The 22,132-nt window shown below is 34.4% G+C and overlaps 2 protein-coding genes and 1 long non-coding RNA gene across 4 annotated transcripts; 2 read left to right on the top strand and 1 right to left on the bottom strand.

Annotated features, from left to right (window-relative positions):
• Positions 1-559: 559 nt before the first annotated feature.
• LOC147287960 (RPM1-interacting protein 4 (RIN4) family protein) lies at positions 560-3,482 on the top strand. The gene is made up of 3 exons (XM_086239056.1): positions 560-841; positions 2,277-2,459; positions 3,196-3,482. The coding sequence occupies exons 1-3, from the start codon at positions 836-838 to the stop codon at positions 3,229-3,231; spliced, it is 225 nt and encodes a 74-aa protein (XP_086095182.1). The 5' UTR covers positions 560-835; the 3' UTR covers positions 3,232-3,482.
• A 1,841-nt stretch (positions 3,483-5,323) lies between these two features.
• P24BETA2 (emp24/gp25L/p24 family/GOLD family protein) lies at positions 5,324-16,272 on the bottom strand. 2 transcript variants are annotated; one of them, XR_015121839.1, is made up of 8 exons: positions 16,108-16,272; positions 15,752-15,981; positions 15,169-15,355; positions 14,959-15,066; positions 14,657-14,721; positions 12,114-12,312; positions 5,503-5,648; positions 5,324-5,418 (listed from the first exon to the last, which is right to left on the bottom strand). XR_015121839.1 is itself a non-coding variant. In XM_086241342.1 (5 exons), exons 2-5 carry the CDS (start codon positions 15,974-15,976, stop codon positions 14,588-14,590), a joined length of 654 nt encoding a protein of 217 aa, XP_086097468.1. In that variant the 5' UTR covers positions 15,977-15,981; positions 16,108-16,272; the 3' UTR covers positions 14,446-14,587. The 2 variants fall into 2 exon arrangements, 1 of the variants encoding a protein (XP_086097468.1); XM_086241342.1 differs by lacking the exons at positions 5,324-5,418; positions 5,503-5,648; positions 12,114-12,312 and having other exon boundaries at positions 14,446-14,721.
• Positions 16,273-16,554: 282 nt separating this feature from the next.
• Positions 16,555-20,189, top strand: LOC147287958 (uncharacterized). Its single transcript, XR_015121929.1, has 4 exons — positions 16,555-16,686; positions 17,700-17,999; positions 18,080-18,758; positions 19,367-20,189. It is a non-coding gene; the product is annotated as an uncharacterized LOC147287958 (long non-coding RNA).
• Positions 20,190-22,132: the final 1,943 nt, after the last annotated feature.

The following is a 22,132-nucleotide window of genomic DNA, read 5'->3' as shown; positions in this document are numbered from 1 at the left end:
GTTGAACTCGAAGCCGGATATGGAAAAATAGGTAAACAAGAAACAAAATTGTAAACAGATTATGTTCTGTTTGAAGGTGTTTGATTAGCAGTTTAAACCTCTGACCAAAACAAAGATTAGCAGTTTAAACCCAAAAACACTGCTTCGAATGCTGTTTGTTAGAGCATAAAACCGAAATGTGAGCTCACAACAAGAAGCACAACTTAGAATTTATATTACCTGCATGCCATGCAGGTGGTGTTGTTTGATTTGTTGACTGCACCACTCCGTCAACAAATGATCAATGATCAACAAATTTTCACATCGAGACATCAAGCTTGTTTTACAATCAACTTCTGTTAAAGTCATCAATTTTGCTTTGATTTTTTTTTTCCTACACCAAGATATTTATGTGAAAAAAATAAAAATCTCAAGCTTACGCAACACATGCTGAGAGACTAGTAAATATGACAATATAATTCATAACAACAATTCTAGTGTTTTTATTAGTCTGGACTCTGGACTCTGGACTCTGGAGAGAGGCAAAATTGTATGCATGGTGCATCGCTGGAAGCAGCAAACACCGTTGAAGTGGGTTTCAAAGAGTGGGCCCCACAAGCCCATCATCCCCATTTCTTCCCACTGAGGGCCCATTTGGCCCACACAGACACAGAGCACGCACACCCCCATCTCTGTCTTAGCGAACCTGAGAAAAGTGAGAATAATCAGCGTCAGCCTCATCATTCTCTTCATTCATCAATACCTTCATCACTGAGAGAATAGCTAAATCCCTAAAAAGGAGGAGCAAAGGAGCCGGCTTTTCAGCGTTTGCTTCAGAAATCTCAAAACCAAAGCCATGGCGGTACGCTACCAAGTCCTTTAATTAAATATTTTATTCCCTTTTGTATGTATATATAATATATGTCTGTGTTTGATCTGAGACTCTCAGTGCGTGTGTGTGGAGCAATTCATTCCAAAATTTCAATTTGCTGATGTTATTAAGATGTACCCTTTTGATGCTTTCTGCTCCTTTCCCATCATTTTGGTTCCTAGTTTTCAGCAAAAGCTTCTTTATGTATGAATATGATGTATCTATGAATGTGCAGTCATTTGGTATTACTTGTGCTTTCCGGTTTTTTTTTTTTTTTTTTTTTTTTCTTAATTTGTCTTTTCATGAAAGTTATTATTATTCACTTGTTGTGTGCTTTATAGTTTATACCAAACTGAGCATTTGAGTATTAAATTTTATGCTATATATGTGTGTGTAAGTAGATTGAGCTGGGACAGCAACTAAGTCTAGAGGGAACCTTGTTGGGATAAGTATATTTGATTGTTACGTTGTGTGTATCTATTATTTCTGTCTGTGCAAAAGTTTCTCTGTGTTAGTTGTGTTGAATGGCCAAATGTAGTTTGTACAACAAGCTAAGGATTCCAACTTTAGTGGTTTGATGCATTGGCTTAGATTTGTATATTTTAGATCTTCAAGACCTGCAATGGATTTTTACTTGGGGGTGAGCCTAGCATATTGGTAAGCTTGCTCCATTGCCGCTTGGAGGTTGTGGGCCTAAATAGGAAATAGCCACTCTGCTAGTGGGGTAAGGCTGCATACATCTAACCCTCCTCAGACCTGGAAATGGTGGGAGCTTGGTGCATTGGGCCGTCTTTTACAATGGATACTTACTTACCATCTTGTGTAATTCTTTGTACTTTCCTTCTTGGGTTATAAAGTTGCACGGTTTGATATTTCTTGGCATTTAAAAAAGAATTTTTTTTTCTTCCTTTTAAGTAGTTCATGTAGCTCTCTTAAGAAAGAGTATAAGTATTGAGATTCACTTAGGAAAGTGCTTCTCAACATATGCTAGAAAATCTAATTGAGATTGGAATCTTGTAGGAGTTGAAAGCAGAACTCTTATAGGTTCATTGAATTTTAAACCTCTTTTGTTCTTTTGTATTGACCCTCATATTGAACAGGAATTATAAGAATCGATATTTATGAACCCACTCATCAATACGTATGACTTCCCATATCTTGGTGTTCTATTCTTATGCATTAGCATACTGATTAGCAGTTTTGTTTTTGTGGATGGGAGGCAACCGTCACCTTAAAGTCAGCTTATTATTTACTTAGATTTAGTTTGCCTTTATTTTTTTCATGCAAGCATCTGAACCATGAAACTTGGTACATAATAAGATTGCATTATTCCACAAGTGAAATTTGGGACATTAGATGACATTAAACTTGGTACTCTTTGAAATTAGATGACTAACTCCCTCAAGTGAAATTTGTTATTCCACAGGAAAAGGGTGTACCATTGCCAAAATTTGGTGAATGGGACGTCAATGATCCAGCATCAGCTGAGGGATTCACAGTAATCTTCAACAAGGCTAGAAATGAGAAAAAGACTGGTGGCAAACCTGACTCACCAGCAAAGGATGACCGCACATATAAGCATGGAGCCGTTCTTGGAAAGCCTCCATCTGTAAGTTTCATTTTCATACCTTACAGTTATCCCCATTCTGGCCTGCTCAAAAACTCTCTCATGTTTGATGCCCTTAGACTGGCTTTTTAGTTTTTACACAGCCATATCTTGGCTAAATGCCTGAAAAGCTGGAGGCTGATTTAGGCTGAGAACATAGAAGATTCGGTTGAACCATAATGAGTTTCAAATGTACAGTATCTTACTTTTTTTCTTTGTCGAAATACAGTATCTTACGTATGAGTTTCAAAATTTGCATGAGACTAAATTCTCCATATAATTCTCTAATTCCGGAATTATATGATTCAAGTTCAAATTATTTGTCAACTTCTAAATTTTTACTCCCAAAAAGTATTACTTTTATCACTTCCAAGCTCATGTTAGATTTTCTTTTGAATTTTTCTCTGTTTTACATTTTTTGGGTCCCATCTCCAATTTACATTATCTTAATGCTTAATAACTCTGATTTTCCAATAGTCTATATACAAATGTACAGGTTACCCTTGTTGTTTGACAATATGCAGAACTTTCTTCAGTCATATTAATCAGCTACAAGTGACCTCCATTGACAATGCCATAATCCAAGCTTAGGGATGGTTAAATCTTTCAACCATAACCCTTTGCATACTGTATAAACAAATGAATACTTGGCTATTCTTTTTCTAAATTTCCTCGGCACTTGCTCTTTTTGTGTCTCTGGTTGGATTTTTGACGTTTCTAAGCGTGCTTTGATTTGTAGAAAAAATGGTTTTGCTGCTTGCGTGCGGAATCATGAAGATGCACCTACCATGTCATAGATTTTCCAGGAAATATTATTATATATTTATGCCCCATGCCGATATATTCCAGAAGACTGGAGCTGTGTCCTGAAGCCATGATTGGTCCTGCTGGAATCTGTTTGCTAGCTTTTTAAACATTGGTTGAATTTTGGGCTTATTTGGGGAGACAAATGATTGAAGAACAATGCTGTATTATGTTTATGCGTACTGGTAGAATAATATTTTCGTGCTGCTTTCTCCTCTTTAATCAATGTTTGATTTTGAGTTGATGCTATTATTTGTGACTATGCGTCCTATTATTTGTGACTATGCGTCCTGTGTTGTTGAGTGGATTTGAGTTTCCTGTGCTCTCTCTCTCTCTCTGACTCTCAATATCCCTCTCTCTCTCTCTCTCTCTCTCTCTCTCTCTCTCTCTCTCTCTCTCTCTCTCTCTCTCTCTCTCTCTCTCTCTCTCTCTCTCTCATATTTTTGTTCGAGTGGATTTGAGTTTCCTCTAGTTACATAGTTAAATCTTTTGAGTTTGTAGCATATAGAGAGTAACCCCAATCCATCAACAGGCTTTTTTGTGCTCTTTCGGAAAAACATTTGGAAATAACTTGTCATGGCAAGATATACTTAATTTCCATTGTCATAAGCGTAATTCGTATCATATATCTAGAATAATATAACTAGTTTATGAAATCAAATTTTTTTTTTTTTTGGCCATGAATTTATGAAATCAAATTAAGAGAATGAAACCTAAGATAGGTAGAGAATAGGTAGAGGCCTAGAGGAAAAAGTAAAAACACTTAAATTGGTATAATGTAATTAATATTATATACCATTAATTTGAAAATGGACATTTTTTGTTTGGAAAGTATCATAATCAAAATTAGAATGTCCATTTTCCTTGATCAATATTAGTTTTTTCAGCCAAACAATGGAATAGACAATTCATTTCAATCTCGATTTCAATAAACTAAACATTGCTTCAGTGCCAAGTCCACTTGTTTTGACTAGTATTTGCATAAATTATAAGATAAAAATTAAACTAATAATGATAATAATATATTTATGTATATATAATTGTTTGTTTGTGTTGGTCCTCTTGGAGGTGGAGATCCAGAAGGAACTGAACTTGGACCTTGGGTGCTTGGGTGGTAGGTGGGCGTTGTTGAACCACCAATTTGGTGTTTTGGACTGACTCGTGTGTGTGACTCGTGGTATACAAGAGAATAATGCATTGTGATTACTGAGTCGTGACTCGTGAGTCTGATGAGTTAATTATACTTACATCCCCTGAGGTTTATCGTCTTTTCACATATACCCCCTGGGGTTTCAATAATTACACATATACTCCCTGAAGTTTAAAAACTGTTGCATATAACCCCCTACAAGAAAAAAAATAAATAAATAAAAAAGAAAATATTTGTGTTCAGGATTAGACCTTACACCTTGAATAATCTTATTAGACTATATTTTAACTCAAGTCTGATAGCTAAAAGCTACCAACAGGGTTTTGGATCGTTATGCTAGTGGATAGCTTTATCCAAATGTTTTCTTTTTGTAGTATAGTTTTAATATGACGAACCAAACACCCATTTTACAGCCTTTATTTCTGTGTCATATCCAACTCTCCCCCACCCATTCCTCCCTTTCTTCCACAATAATCTTATTTTTTCAACAATTTCTAACAGGGTTTTGATCTGGTAATTGTTTCATAATCAAGGTAGGTGGTGCCAAGAAAATGGTTGTTAACATACATATATAATAAAGCTAAGAGATTTCCAGTTAATTTTATTGATCAAATTAATTGAGAGATTCAATGAAAATGCTCATCAAAGCATGTTCTTCCCAATTTTCTTGGATCTCATACAGATCACTAAAAATTAAGTGAGGCAAGGACAGGTTGGCTTCTACACAAACAGAAGAAAACCATAGATGGAAAATGGGAAAATGATAAAAAAGTGTAACAAAGTGCCCTTTAAGGTTCAGCTGATTGGAACATCATGCACATCATTGTGGAAAGTTGAAAGTACTAAAACAAATTATAATTGACTAATTGGTCTACTGATGCAGAAAACTAAACCTAAAGCTAGCTAGTTATAGAAATTCCTCCATTACCCTTTGAAGTAGGCCAGTGGCAGAAAACTCTTGTCTGCTTCTCACTCACTCTTTTGCCTTGTCCTTTCCTTTTCTCATTCCTGCAAACCCCAAACGTTTAACATTAATTCATTCACTATAGAAAATACTGATTCACATGACTACATAAAATACTAAGCACTTACTTTTGGCGGCCTGAGCTTCATCATCTTTGTCTCCCTCTTTGGTTCCCACTGCTAGGATGTAAGTGCAGGTCTTCCTCTTAGTAGCAGGGTTACCCAATGACCCAGTAAGGGTGCCCATCCCCTCCTCCAGCCTCTTAAGTGAGGAATGTAAGAATTAAATGGACTGATGCCTTGTTCTACTCGGAGTCAATATTACACTTATACTTAAGATACAAGTAATAGGTTTATTAATAAGACATAAATCAGCAAGTCCATCTTAAATAGATTACTTATCTGAGTTGGACTAGGAAAACTAAGTTACTTAAAGGCCTTATACTATAAACAAGGCAATGATCCAGCAAAGTCTTTATAGAGTCCTATTAGGATTGGATTCTGGAGTCCTTGATGGGAGGAACTAGGAATCTATGAGTACTCTATATAAGCACAGGTCCCTAGTCACACAGCTTAACACTTAGAATCAATAAGCTCTGCCCCATTGTGTGAGAGGTTAATTCATTGCTGTGATGGCTAGAAGACTTGAGCATCTTGACTTGAGGTATTTAATTTGCTAGCAGTATGTCTTCATCAGGTTAGTAGTTAATTATATATTACAGTTATATGCTTAGCAGTAGAATCATATTGATCTTGAGTTATACTTGTATCTGTTGATTTGTGTATGCTACATAATTTATGTTTTCAGCTATTACATGTGGTATCAGAGCCTCTATACACAAACTAGAGATCAAGATAAAGTTGTTTCAGTTTTTCGATCACATGGTTTTACTGATAAGTTCATGTAACTAAATTTATACTAATGCTTGAAATCAATATAATATATGTATAAAGCACTGAATAAATAAAGCATGCTATAGTTTGTTCAATGTAACAAATTTCAACGAATATAATATTATACATATATATTGGTATGGCTTGCATTATTGGGAATTTGGGAAACACCAAAAGGTGCACAGAGATTAAAAGGAAGCACCATGCGGTGCGTTTTGGGTTAATCAAAGAAACACTCTATCAGACCATTTCCCCATTTGTTTTCTTCCCGCGTTTTTTTGGGGGTTTTCCTCTTTTAGTGTTTCTTTTTGGGCACAATTTTGGTTGTTTTAATCAATGGGTTTTTATTTTAAGATCATTCCAGCACCTATTTCATGCTTTATTTCACCAATTTTTATTGTTTTTTCATGAAATTTGAAGGATTCATCAATGTTAGTTATTGGGTTTTTCCAATTTCAATTTTATGGCAGATTTTGCATGAATCCTTGCTGTGGATATATTCTGAAACTTCTATTAAGCATGATTACAGTGATTATTTGCTTCGATTTTCACTTGCTTGATGAAATTAATTTTTTTTTTTGGGTTCATGATTTTCTGGGCTTGTTGTCATCTTGAGTTATGATTGTTTATTCATCTATACTTGCTGGAATTACTTTTGTATGATGAAAAATTTGTTGGAAAATCAAAGTTCAGGAAATTTCTTATTGGCGGTGGATAGTTTTTCTGTTTCTACTAATTTTGTGGCTGCTAATAGAGTATCTATAATATGAAATTTTATATGGATATTATGATCTTAAGATTGCAGGAACATAATGCAAAAGGTTGTGATTAAGACAAGCAATATTTTTGCTTGACAGTACTGTTTATTTATTTATTTTTTCCTAACTTATTTTTGCAGAATTGTTTTATTTTGAGCACTCTGTTGGGCTAGATGGCATCTGGGTCATCTAGCATATGTTTTTCCTGCAATACATGTTTTATTAGAGTATTTACATGTTTTGCTATGAACATAATAAAAGAAAAGGATCAATGCTTCTGGTAAGCTCACAGCAAGTGGGCAAGTATTTTATGATCTGCACCTAAAGATTGTCTGTTGAGCATCAAGAATTATATGTGCAGTTCACAAATACATACATGAATTTTTATTTGGTACGATCCTGTGGAGTAATTAAGTTTCATGTTTACAGTCACATAACTATATATATTGGTTGTTCCTTTACTAGTTAATAAATCTATACATAAGTGTTTTCTATTACCTTATACATAACCATATTGTTTATTATCTTATTGCTGAATTTTGTGCATATATACAGTCCATGTATGTTGTATTCATCAGTTAAGTAAGCATTGGTAATTCAGCATATGCAAGGATTAACTAGGTTACGTATTCTATCCGCTGCAGAATTGTAATAAGTTTAACAATTCAAATTGAGAACATGATCTAGTAGATATGATCATAGTTTTCAAGGTGTTAGATAACACAAATCCTTCTGCATCTTGGGAGTTATGATCAATAAAGCATGTTCTCAGATCATAAGAAGGTAATTCTGCATTCTTTAGGTGGTTGTTGGTTCTCTTAAGAGAGGGAAAGCCATCTGAGCACTTAAAGTGCAGAATTGACATGTCACAGCCTGACTATGAGGCCAGTTTCTTCTTTTGGATATAATTTCTACTAAACAAATTGCAGAAAGCATATTCAGAACAAAGGCACTCATAGCAGATTGGGGACATGATTCATTGCATTCATCTTTTCTACATGAACACAACAAATTCGATTCATGTAGAGAATATTCAGTTTTTGGTTTTTGGTTTTTACTAAATAAGGGTTTTTCTCCCAAATCAGACCATTCGTTCTTTTCCATGTTACTTAAATTATGTATACATGTATATCTGCAAATTTTTTCATGAGGTTATGTGTTAATAAATTTTTCACTCTGCTGCATATATTATATATCTGATACGTAACCTTATTAGGTTGTTTACTTATTGATTAAATCCTATATTGTACAAAATGGTAATTCAGAACATGCAAGAATCAATAAGGTTATGTACTTACATATATATAATCCACTACAGAAATGACGTTAAACCTATGATAAGTTTCTTGGGTTTTGTTTATAGTTCTCATTATGTCAGAAATAACAAATCCTTCTGCATAATGAGTGTTGTAATCCAGCTAACAGTACTTGACATCATATAGATTGAAAGTCTGAAATTTTAGGTGTTTGTTAGCTCTCTTTAAAGAGATAATTAAAGCCGTTTGAATACTTAAAATACAGAATTCACATATTGTTTCCTGCTTATAAAATCAGTTTTCCTATGTAGTTGGAAATTCTGCTGAACAAATTGCAGAAAGACCATCTAGAAGAAAGGATCTTATAATGGAATATGATACATAGTCTTAACTACATGAACAGAACAAATATGTTTCATTTGGTCAAGGACACCTGCAGATTGGGGTACATATGAATATATTTTCAATGCAGATATGAAAATATATTCTTTTAAGCATATTTAATCAAATTTAAGTGTTATTTGGTTCTAACTGCAGCATCCATGAGTTTTTTATAATCTAGCATTGAACCACTTAATGGTCACAATTTCAAGAAGTGGAAGCATGACATTGAAATTGTGTTAGGTCTCAATGATTTAGATTTGGCACTAAGAGAAGAGAAACCAGCTGCAATAACAGCAACTAGCACTGCAGATGAAAAGGATTTCCTTCTGTCCATATTGACGTGGGAGGTTTTTTTTTATATAAAGGAAGTGTATATAGTTTTATGATCTAGTGCTACAGCATGGTTTACTCTCAGTCTATAGGTGTGAGTTAATTGTGTTTATAAGGCATTTCTTGGGGATTAAGTTTAAAGATTAAATTAAATTTTCAGTTATGAATTCCTCTGCTAGCTATCAATTCCATTGAACCCCTGAATGGTAGCAATTTTAAGAAGTGGAAGTGAGATTTAGAGATTACTTTAGTTCTCTTAGATCATGACTTAGCCGTGGTTAAGAACTTTCATGTTTTTCCATTATGGATTCCAAGTTTTGTTTTGTGCGCGGCTAAACTATCAGGTATCTATGAATTATGGAGTCTTGGTTTGATATATATATATATATATATATCTATGAATTTATACATATCAGTTTCTGTTTTGGACGAATATATATACCTATGTCTGTATGTCTCTCGATTTCCTTCAGTTAATTAACATCTATTAGTTTTGCTTCCATGGTGTAATAAGCTTTGGATACTCTCACATATATTATTCAAAGTTATATATGTAATTATATTTGAATAATTAATCAATTTTCATGATCAAGCAATGTCGGCAAGTACGTGCAGTTATATTGATCCGAAAGAAATATACATATATATAAATGTTTGTTATTATAAAAAATTATAGATCAATTAGTATATGCATAACTTCATGATCTTGACTTAATGTCGGCATATGTATCCGCTTTCATATGTACATGGCATGATTATCAATAAAATGCATTGCATCACGAAATCAGACCATTGCATGCACTCAAGTCCCTTTTATTGTTGATAAATATATCGAACATATCTATTCCTCTTTGATTGATCCTGCTGCCTTATATATGCTTAGAGTCATGCATATGTGCTATTTATATATATATATATAAAGATATAATGCAATTTTGTTGATAAAGGATCTGAATTTGGTTTGATATATGCATTTATTCAATTAGTGTATATATATTAAATTTGTTCATGCAGAACAGAAAAGTGGAGCTATGTGGGAAATTAAATTTTCTGTGTGCATTATTAAAAATTATTTGTTATGAAAAGTTAATCTGAAGTCTGCTGATCGATTTCATATATCCATGTGTGTTGATTTCCATCATGTTTATTTATGTGAGTACTATATATGACGAATTTCATTTAGATCAAGTTAATGCTTTTCTTGAACAGTTTATATGATCGATCATGATGAAACTGCTATGTTTATGGTCATTTACTTATTACATATATGAAATTTATATGTGAATTTGAAGTAGGCATTAATGCTGGTATGTGGCTTTAGATATTCATTGAAGTTTATGTAGAGTTTGAATTTTGACTATAAATTAGATTATCGTTTTTTAATTAATTTGAGCAATGGAGCACTATTATGGCAGGTAGGAAATTGCTTGATGTAATTTGCTTGGTATATGAATGTGTTTTAGCCTTAACTGATTCAGTGCATGACCATGATATATATATATATATATATAATTAAAGCACTTGTGGTCGATTATATGCATTCATTATGATTCAGTTTGTAGATGGCGTAACTTATATTCATATGTGGAAGTATCACTTTATGCTTATGTATTTGATCAAGATCAGTTTCTTAGTTTTGCATATTTTAGGTGAATTCAAAATATTTTATTTACTATTTTGAGTATGCAATAAAGGACATTCAGTAGCATATTATGTTTCTTGCTCAAAAGTGTAACATAGTTGTGCATGTAGTCTCTTTGAACATAGAAATTGTGTTCATTAAATTTCTACTTTATAAGTGGCTTTTTTGAGACCCTTTTGATTAGTGGGAGTTAAAATATTTGTACACTGAAGGGTTAATGATCACTTATATATGGATGCTTCACTTTTAGATGCTTCAGTTTAGTGGGAGCTTTAGAAATAGTGGGAGCTTCAGTTCTATCAGTACTACTGATTTTCTGCATTTCAGTTGTTAAGGCAGACAATAAGTGCCATAAATTCAATTTCGGTTATTTGAATTTTTTCAGTTATATTAAAATTGAACTAGACTTATCATGATTTCAGTTTGTCAGCTCAATTCTAATATATATGGTTTTTCAGTTTAAATTTTAAAGTATATATATACATACATTGTGGTATTCACATGTGTACCTATATAGATTGTGACATTGTCATTAAGATAATGCAGACAATAATTAAGGCATAATGTCTGTGCATGTGTATAGAGATCTTGCTAATAAGATTTTGTGATCTTGCATTTGGAGAAGGCAAAATCATTAAGAAGGACCGAGTTTACAAGTTTAATACTGTGTAAAACACAGCTACTTTGTAAACCAATTTTCATTTTCATGCCTTGTAAATGACTTATGTGGGATATGGTATTGGCATCAATGACTATGAGTGGATTAAGCAGTTTAATGACTTAATTGCATCTCATAATCTGGTGTTCAATATAATATCTTGACAAAGTTGAGCTAAGTCTTGTTAAATAATAAAACCAGCGCAAATTCAGATTACTTGCAGTATTGTGTAAATGTGATGATTAAGAACAATGCTTGTCCAAGTGGGAGAATGTAAGAATTAAATGGACTGATGCCTTGTTCTACTCGGAGTCAATATTACACTTATACTTAAGATACAAGTAATAGGTTTATTAATAAGACATAAATCAGCAAGTCCATCTTAAATAGATTACTTATCTGAGTTGGACTAGGAAAACTAAGTTACTTAAAGGCCTTATACTATAAACAAGGCAATGATCCAGCAAAGTCTTTATAGAGTCCTATTAGGATTGGATTCTGGAGTCCTTGATGGGAGGAACTAGGAATCTATGAGTACTCTATATAAGCACAGGTCCCTAGTCACACAGCTTAACACTTAGAATCAATAAGCTCTGCCCCATTGTGTGAGAGGTTAATTCATTGCTGTGATGGCTAGAAGACTTGAGCATCTTGACTTGAGGTATTTAATTTGCTAGCAGTATGTCTTCATCAGGTTAGTAGTTAATTATATATTACAGTTATATGCTTAGCAGTATAATCATATTGATCTTGAGTTATACTTGTATCTGTTGATTTGTGTATGCTACATAATTTATGTTTTCAGCTATTACAAGGAAAGCACCATTCCTTTAAACTCTCGAAACTCACCTTTTGTCACAGCTTCTGACCCTTCATCACTTGCAGAGGGAAAAGATGGACTCATGGTCTTAGTTTTGCTCTTCGAAGATGAAGACCTGAGGTTGAAACAATGAGAACCTCCAATTTGAACCTTCTTAAAATATTGATGCCTATAATCCCTTTAGTGCTTGAAAATCCCTACCAAAAAAAAAACACATAACTTGACAGGAGGTTTCTGAAAAATCGCTTGTAACCCCTGAAATATGCCCAGAGAAGTAAAATCTAATGATGGAAAGATGCAGAGACTTCCCACTTGACAATAATCCCCAATATATGCAAATCAATAAGCTTATCCAAAAACTTGGTAAATAGGTTACGGAAACTGTAACTAATCTACAAAAAATCTGACACATGATAAATGATAAGCCTATTAAATGAACATGACATGCAAACCCAAGTGTTCCATTGTAATATCAACTAAATACTAAAATATTTTGGCCGATCATGGTAAGACCCCGATTCTTAATATAAAACACCAAAAAAGCACACAATGATAATTTTCAAAAGCTGCCGTAAATGACCATTCTCAATCACCTACAGTAGTTTTGGTGTTTGGTAAAAAAATTAAAAACTGCTTTTTCTCACAATTCTCAACTCCCCACAACAAAAACAGAAAATTTCTAGGTGCTTTTGAAAGCTGCAGTGAATCACAGCAACAATGAATATTTTATTTTACCCATAATATCCTCATTGATTTCTATATTTTTAATTTGTTTATTTTAAATTAAAAAATATGTCCATTGTTAGTTATATTTTATATTGTGATAATTAATTATGATATTTTATTTTCACGATTAAAATTATAATATACCTAAAAAAATAATAGACATAGTTATTTAATAATGTTGTTCTTAAAAAAATTAATGCTAATAAAAATTTGTAGCCAAAAATTTAAAAAACAAGTAAAACACATTTTATTTTTACCAAACAAATAAGTGAAAGACACTTTTAGCATCACGTCTATTTTAGTAATTATACACAGTCACAACACTTTTACATTAACATTTACCAAACACTTTGATACTATTTTTTGCACTCACAACACTTTTGAAAACATACTTTATCAAACACTCAGCTGCTTTATTTTACAGCTGACTTTACTTCACAGCTGTTTTACCTCACAGCTGTTTTTTCACACAGCAATACCAAACTGCCCAAAGTATAAGCAAACATATTGTTTAGGTATGTTATTCAATAGTTCTATATCTAAACTAAATAATAAATATAAAAGTGTAAATAGGCGTTAAACATTCATTACAGATAAAATAAACCAACTTAACAAACCTCAGGGTCTGAATGGAATAAGTTAAAACCACAGGGGTATTTGAAATTCTTGGGTTCAAACAGCCCCCACTTTTAATACCGCTCGAAACGCTCATTCTAACCGAAGACGATCCTGTGTGAGCTTCCATTGTAAAGTTTCTTTGATTGTAAGTTTCTTCCTCCTCTCTTCACTTTCTCTCCGATTTTCTTTGAACCCAAACAATGTGATTCTTGCTCACTGTTCGACCAAGGTTATATTTCCTTTCAAATCTTGCAATTTAGGCTAGAAAGCATCGGTTGGTACAGGCAACATTAAAATTTAACCAAAACCACTCTCATTTCCTTTCTTCACTACCAAATCACTTTCCAAGAAAGCCCCTACATCAGTGCGCTACTAACACAAAAATCAAAGGCGCAATCTTAGAAACTATAAACCATTTCAGCGACTGCCACACAAACCAAAAATTAGGCATTTTCAAATTAAAAACTCCCGAAAAAGTGTTCACTTGCAAGTTGCAACTTTACCAAAATCTCAAACACCCTTAGGGCTTGTTGGTTTTGCTTTTTAGAAAGCCACTTCTACTTCAGAGCACATACAAATTTTATAAAAATTCTAAATGCTTCATGTAAAAGCATTTGGAAGTGCTTCATGTAAAACCATTTGGAAATGCTTCATCAGAAAGCACCTAACACTTTTACTAATTTGAAAGTGCTTCTAAAAACAGTGTCAAACAATCCCTCACTCTCTCATAGCATACCCTCTGAAGTTGCTGGAGTAACGAAAAAATTTAAGAAGTTTGAAACTCTCATATCCAAATTGGTACAACAAATTTGAGAATTTTGATTGAAACTACAACTGAAATTTTGTCTGCAAAAGTAAATATGCAAAATCAATTATAGAAATTGATTTCAATCGCATAATCAGAATCACTACGAAAATTTAACTCTAGTTAACAATGACGATGCCCCCTACATGTTTCATTATGAAACGCAACTCAAGAAGCACAATAAGCAACAAAACCATCTTGAAACATCAACTCTAGTCAATGGTACAGTTTCTGTGTCGTAATATTTCAATGCATAAATACGTTTCATTTTGTAATATTACAATCAATAAATACCCAAAACAAGTAGGCAACTAACTAAATATCTAAACTCTAGATTGTCCAAGCTTGCGTTCAAACAAACGTTGCAAAAGAACAACTTGGAGGATGCTAACGCCAATAAGTGCCGCCGATTCAAACAGTGCCTTGTGGGTTGCTCTTCGGCTCATTCCTTCATTCACTGCAGGCCATATATACCAAGGTTAGGGGAGACCTTGCCCAATAAAGCTTTACTTATCACCATACAAGCTTGGTGTGAGAGTGTGTGTGGCATGTCGATGCATGTGCAACATAGTTAAAATCATACCTATCAGGAATTAAAATAGCTTATGCAACCAGACTATGCAAGACACTCCTACTTATGTTAAGGAAAACAAATTGAAATTTGACATAGAAAAGACAGTTCTTCAAATAATACCTATTGCCTGGCGCTCAGTATCAGCCTCTAACCAATGTTGTTCAAATTGGATGTTGAAAAGGGCTTCCTCCAACTTTGATATCTGCTCTAGCAAAGGTGCGAAATGCTCTGCAGACATTCACAGAACATTCGGTGATCATTCTTCAGCTATAAAGATTAATTAAAGAAAAGAAAGCGTGAGGGAAATGGAATAACAAGTAATGGCCTCACCATCTTTAGCATGCTGGTCATAGTATGCAAAATGAGCAGCATGTACATCAAAGTCAATCGTTTCATGGTAGGGAGACTTATTAGTGAAGCAGAAATGGTGAACACCTTGCTTCTGAACCACAAACTCATACTTCTCGCTCGTCTTGTCACGTATGTCGTGAATTTGTTCACCAGAAGGTCCCTTTATCTGATAACACCAACAAAGTTCCAAGATCAATGACAGATTTTGGATATTGGCACCAGCACCATTTTTATTCAACAAATAGCAGTATCCTAACCTCCTACATCTTGCCCCATTACAAGGCTTTGAAAAAACCAACTGGGATTGCCTTATATCTTTTGCTTAAACCAGTAATTGTGGTTTGCAGTGGTTCCTTATATTAACCAAAATAACATTCTAACTCCATTTTATACACATCTTTAAATTCTCTTCGATTCTTTCACAACAATTCTATTCACAATTCAAGTGGAATTGCTCAAAAATAAGATCAAGCAGGCAAAGTTCTGAAAGAAACCAACAAGTGAGCAATAACAAATTTCTTAAATAAAAAATAAATATATATAATAAAATGAAACAACATACCACAAGATCAACACCTTCGTCAATGTTATGCCAAGACGAATCGACCTTGATGACAACAAAAGAGACATGAATGGTGTCACCCTCATACTTAGCATCATGAGAGAAGCACTCTTCTCTATCAATCACAAACCTCAACCCAACTGACCCTTTCATTTGGCACACAACCAGCAAACCCACTAGCACCAAACCCAGTGCCACGTGTCCTCTGCCCCCCCACAACTCCATCTTCCCTGTTAATCATTTTCAACACACAAATCAACAACAATCACTGAGTATCATCAGTCCCAAAAAATAACCACTACCCACATAGATATATATACATGTAAATGCAGATCAAGAAGAACAAGCAGAATTACCTCTGCGATTGTCAAAATCCAAAAGCTAAAAATGGGTTCTGCGTTTGAGGTAGTTTGGTGTTTGGGTTCAGACACAGACAGTAGGACTTGGGATTTTGGATGAATTTGGATTTGGAAGGACCCCAAGGTGCCAAACTGCAACTAAAAGCTGTCGGACCAAACCAGTTCGTGTTGGACCAGTTTAGACTTAGAGGATTTCGGGACGGTGTCGTTTTTGAGCTGGTTTTCGACAGAGCCAGCGTGGCAGGGTGTGATTCAATAATATGAACGGCGGACCAATAATAAGATCCCACGTGGAAGGATGCTTGCCAGGTGGGATAACATGGTTAACAAGTACCATAGCCTGACCGTTGGATTCATCGTGTGGCCATTTGTAAAGTTTAGAAAAGTGCGGTCATCGTCCTCCTTTAGTTTAGTAGAAAAAACAAATAGAGAGAAAGTTTGGGGATTAGGGTTTCTGGCATTTGATCGATCTGCAATCTCGTCAACGATCCTTAAGAGAAATTAAGATGGCGGACAGAATCTTCACTTCAAAGAATCCTCTGAAATCCATAGAGTACAAGGCGTTGTTGAAGGGAGGTGAGATTGAAACCAGAGAGCATGATAGATTACAAGAATTGTGCAAAATGCTATTTGAGTGCGACTTTCAGGCAGTGGTTTCAATCTTATGATTCTTGGGGAGATATGAAGTTTTCACCATCCACATATTGTAACACAAGATATAAACAGCCTTGTTCTTCGAAAGAATCATACATTGGCATTCTGAGCTACTTCTAGCTTGTCCATGTTTGGAACTCCAATCACCTTTATTGCAATTTTTCTAATTGTTTGTTAGATCTTCTACTTCGAAAACTTGTCCATAACTTCCATATCCAATCAAATCCCCTTCTAATAACGTCCTTAAGTATTTCATTGTTGTTTGCTCTATTCATTTTGTGTTGTTAGATTGATTGATTGGAGTAACGATTTTTCCTAACCAGATAATCTAACAACACAAAATGGATGGAGTAAACAGCAATAAAATACTTCAAGGACGTTATAAGATGGAGAATTAGATTGGATCTGGAAGCCATCTTTACGAAAGAAAAGATCTAACAAACAATGAGAAAATTGCAATAAAGGAGATTGAAGTTCCAAACATGGACAAGCTAGAAGCAGCTCAGAGAGAGAGAGGCTAGGATACACCGTAGCCTCAACCATGCCAATGTATTACGCTGCTATGATTCTTTCGAAGGACAAGGCAATTTATATCTTGTGTTACAGTATGTGGATGGTGGAAACTTTATATCCCTTTGAGTCACAAAGTATGAAGACCAAAGATGAGGCGCGCCCTTATTTATACAGTTATTGTATTCTTAATTGTTAGGGTTTAGGAAGAAGAGGTAAATTTGAAAGAGAGAGAGAGAGAGAGATCAAATGTGAAAGAGTTTGGAACTCAAATTCAGTCTGAAATCAGATTTGAAGCTGGGTTTGAAAACTTTGGGTGTCCAAAATAAATTCCCAGATTTTGGGTGTGATGAATTTTAACTGCAATCTTGTGATTCCTTTGATTAGAATGGAAAAATAAGTAAAATTGATTTATTTCTTGGCAGTTAATTCATGGACTGCAACAGTGTCAAGAAGCAGGCATTGTCCATAGAGACATAAACCTGGCCAACTTACTGGTGGACTCCCAAGGCCATGTTTATATTGCTGACTTTGGGCTCAGCGATAGGAGACCTGATAATGGAGAGCTCTTTAGCTCACGGGTGGGAACCCAATCCTTCATGGCTCCAGAGATAGCAAAGCACGAACGTTCTGGTTTTGAAGGAGATGTTTGGACGGCAGGAGTTCTTTTATACTATATTCTTTGTGAGGATTACCCATTTGGTAGTCATGGGATTTTGTTACAGGTAATACTAGATACTTTGCTCTTTCTGAAGTAATGCTGGATATTCAGATAATGGCTTTCTAACCAATTCTTATTATTCAGGCATGTGTTTTGCAATTTCCAGACCATCTTTCAGAAAGCGTAAAAGATTTGCTACATAAGATGTTACATTTAGATCTCACTTTTCGTAAAACAACTCCTGAAATCATTGAGCATCCCTTAGGCTATCCACAGTGGTGAGAGTGAGAGTAATATTCAAAAATGAGCATCCCTTAAGCTTTGTTACCCAATTACTCAAACATCAAAAAAAATTTCTTTCGATTTAGCAGGTGAGAAATTTAGGGACCTGGTTTCATTATCCAATCTCATCAGCAGAGATCATATCCTGTTGGGAATTGGGACTACTCCTGGAAATTGTCTCCATGTAGGTATTTTCAACTTGGGCCATTTCTATGCTCCCAGCGCTATGGCATTTACAATATGGGTTATGGAGGATTATGGGAAGGAATCTTGGACTAAATTCATGGAAATTCCTTCAAAGGTTTTACCACCTGTGCAGCTTATTGTGCCTGCATCCATTTCAGAGAATGGTGAAGTTCTGATGAGTTCTGATCAAAAAACCTTGGTCTTATATAATCGAGAGGAAAAGACACTTAGGATTGTTTTCAAGAATGAGAGTGACTCTCTTATGCTTCCTAATCCAGTCACGTATGTAGAGACCTTAGTTTCACCAAAAACTGGCAGGGTACCGGGAGGGGAGCAGACATCTGAAACCAATCTTGTGAGTCGTTTCGTCTTTTTCTGTCTTTGTGGCACAGGCATCCATAACAACCACAATTACTTCATATAATATGTTCATGGCATTTCACTTCAGAGGTCATATTATAATAGAATAGAATACAATCCTAATATTTTAGAAACTTTTGTGACTCGCCACAGAAGTATCCGGTATCTTCTAACAACTTGTAGCCTTCATGGAATTTATAGAAAGCATTGGTAGAATCTATCCTTATTATAATTTTGTTGAATTTTGGGCACTTAACAAATCAAGAAAGCAACTTAATGGAAAGAGATTCCTTCGGAAGTAATGTTTGAGTTATAGGAAAGAGCTACTAACACTAGGAAAATATGCTCAATTTTAATTTTCTGGCTTGAGCACAATTTGCAGCTTTTGATCCTTTCTCTAATGGGTGTAATCAAGCACAATTACTTATATATATTTGTTGCATTAAATATAAGCCATATTATGTATTGCAAGTTAGATTAACTATCCAGTATTTAAAGTGTGATTGACATGATTACAAGACTTCCCTCCATGTTTTTTGCTATTATTATTGGTCTTTATATTTTTTATTAATTTATGTTATTTTTAAAAATTTTCTGATGAAGGAGATGCAAGAGTACTCCAGGTTGTGAGATCTAAGTATAAGCCATTCCAGATCATTGTTACCCTGGGGACTTCTTCAAGTACCAACTCAATAAGAGGATGAGGTCGATCAGACCATTCTTTTTCCTTCTTTGGGATTCTTAGGAAGAAAACAATAAGATTGGACTCGAACAAAGATGAAGTAGTCTTCTTTCGGAAGAGTACGTTGGACAATCTTGGCTTTCAATTCTAGACGCTGGCTGAGATTGAGGGCAGGCCAGAGGTGGCATTCCCGATGTGTGGAGACAGCTGAGCAGGCGCAAGGCATCCACTGCGATTGCGGGATTGCTTGAGATGATGTTGTTGTCATCTGAGAGTTGGAAGAGAAAGAGAGCTTTAATGAAGGAGTATGAGTCGTCTGACTTCTTGAAGTGGCCATAAGCCATCTCAGCACAGGATTTGATCACAGTACTGGCATCTCTATAGATATCATTGATGAAGTCCTTGTTGGAAGCTGCTTCAATGATTGTTTCTGCAGCAGGAATAGTGGTGATGATGGAGAAGACATGGTGAGAGAGTGACAGAGGGAGGAGAGAGATGGGGAGACAAAGTTCAGGTTTAGGGTTTAAGGTGTCTCGATATCCAAGAAGCACAAACAAAATTAATTACATATTTTTTTGAAGGCCACGGCATTATATAGAAAAAAAAAAAAGGGGGGGGCCCAATTAGTAAATTCATATATATTATAGGGTTTAGAGTTTAATGTATAACATATTGTTGAATGTATGAACATGTTATTAGCCAAGCATGCAGAAAAGATATTAATATATTCTCATATTCTGGTTGTATGTGAATCAGCAACCACTTTTTTCTAAGAAAATTTCACATGAGCAATTATTCACAGCTTGTTGATGATCAATTGATCATTGCTACTTTAATGAGCTCTTGTTTGTTCAAGGCTCTGAATTCTGAAGCTAGTTGACCCATATTCCTTCCTTGATATCTCAGGTCTCTGAATTACAAGGGACTTTTGTAGCAAGAGGCTCAAGGGTCTGCTATTTGGCTTTGCTCATATGCATAAACATATATGTTTAGTATATATAAACTATATATATATATAATATAGATTATAAAGAACTATAATTTTTAGTAATGGTTTTAGTATTGAGTTTAGGGTTCAAGGTATATGGTATAGGGTATATATAAAATAGAGAGATATATATATAATATATATAGATTACAATGAAGTAATGAACTATAATCTATATAAAGTTATAAACTATAATTTTTAGTAATAGTTTTAATATATTCAGGTTGAAATTTGGGTTTAGAATTTGGGTTTAGGATTCAGGTTTAGGCTTTGGGTTGGTGATTCGGGTTGGAAATCGGGTTGGGTTGGACGGGTGCAAGAGACTTTAAGATTTTAGCCGTTTGCAAAACACATAAATAATAAATTGAGTCTAGAATATATATACCTTAATAAAGACTGAAATAACTTTCAGAAGTTTGATATTGTTTTCAGCGACAAATATATTGTGAGCTGACCTGAAAACAATGCAAGTATAAATTAGATTTTCAAAGCATTATGTATATAGGGAAATTTTCAAGTAAGGATGTCCTTACTTTAAGAAAAGTAAGAACATCCTCTTTGGATCTACAATTCGATGATCGAAACCGTCTATATTTTAAAATATCATTCAAATATCACCCTTCCAAAAAATCAGCCAGATCAGAAACTGTTTAGCCAATTTATTATAGCAAATATTCTTTCAATTTTATTTAACGGACTGTATTTGTTTGCACAGTTTAGATAACCAAACAATTACCGATTTAGCTGATTTTTTACAGAGGTGATCCTTGAAGAGGGACTTAAAATATGAACGGTTCCGATTATGGAACTACACTACCTAATGGTACCGAGAAATGATGCTCTTACTTTTCTTAAACTAAAGAAATTCTTACTTAAACGGGAATATATATATATATATATATATATTCGAGTTGTAAATGCAGCATAAAATTAGAGAAGAGCTATAACCTCTCAACTGCTCTCGAAAAGTAATAGTTGGCAACCAGTGCATCCTCTAATGCGTTATCAACCTGCATGAATTTTGAATAAAACCAGATTAAGATCATTACCAAGTAATACCAACCAATCAACCATAGTGGCCTCAAAAGAAGTCAAGAAGGTTACCAACCCTTTTCTTAAAAGCTTCCTCCAAATTAGAGGCTAGGAGATGCGCCAGAACATTGGCACATACCAGTTTCACTTCTAGCAAGTGCAAATTGATGCCACTCGATCCTTTCATCATCGTCATCTATCATGCTGTTGATTCTACATAAACATGCATATACTATTCAGTAAATTTGCATAAGTCTTTTCTCTTAACTTTTCGGTTGCAATTATTGAAAGTAACAAGTAAAACAATTTACTGTCCAAAAAGAAGAAAAGAAGTATTGTCAAAGAGATTTCTTAGTTTTAGACAAAGAATAGACAGTAGATACGTCTCTCTAATACATTTCATTTCTTTGGCATATATTTTACAAGATGATATACACTCATGGATTGTCAACTTGCAAGAGATTTCTTAGTTTTAGACAAAGAATAGACATTAGACACGTCTCTCTAATATATTTCATTTCTTTGGCATATATTTTACAAGATGATATACACTCGTGGATTTTTGCAACTTGCAAGAGATTATTTTTCTGACCCAAAATTTGACCAAGTCTCCGATAACATTGTCTTTCCTTCTACTACTAGCTTAATTTGTTCTCTTAGTATTACA

The sequence above is a fragment of the Dryas octopetala genome, chromosome 4 (genome assembly GCF_963921425.1).
Source record: "Dryas octopetala chromosome 4, drDryOcto1.1, whole genome shotgun sequence".
NCBI lineage: Eukaryota > Viridiplantae > Streptophyta > Magnoliopsida > Rosales > Rosaceae > Dryas > Dryas octopetala.
This window is presented reverse-complemented; position numbering and strand designations above follow the sequence as displayed.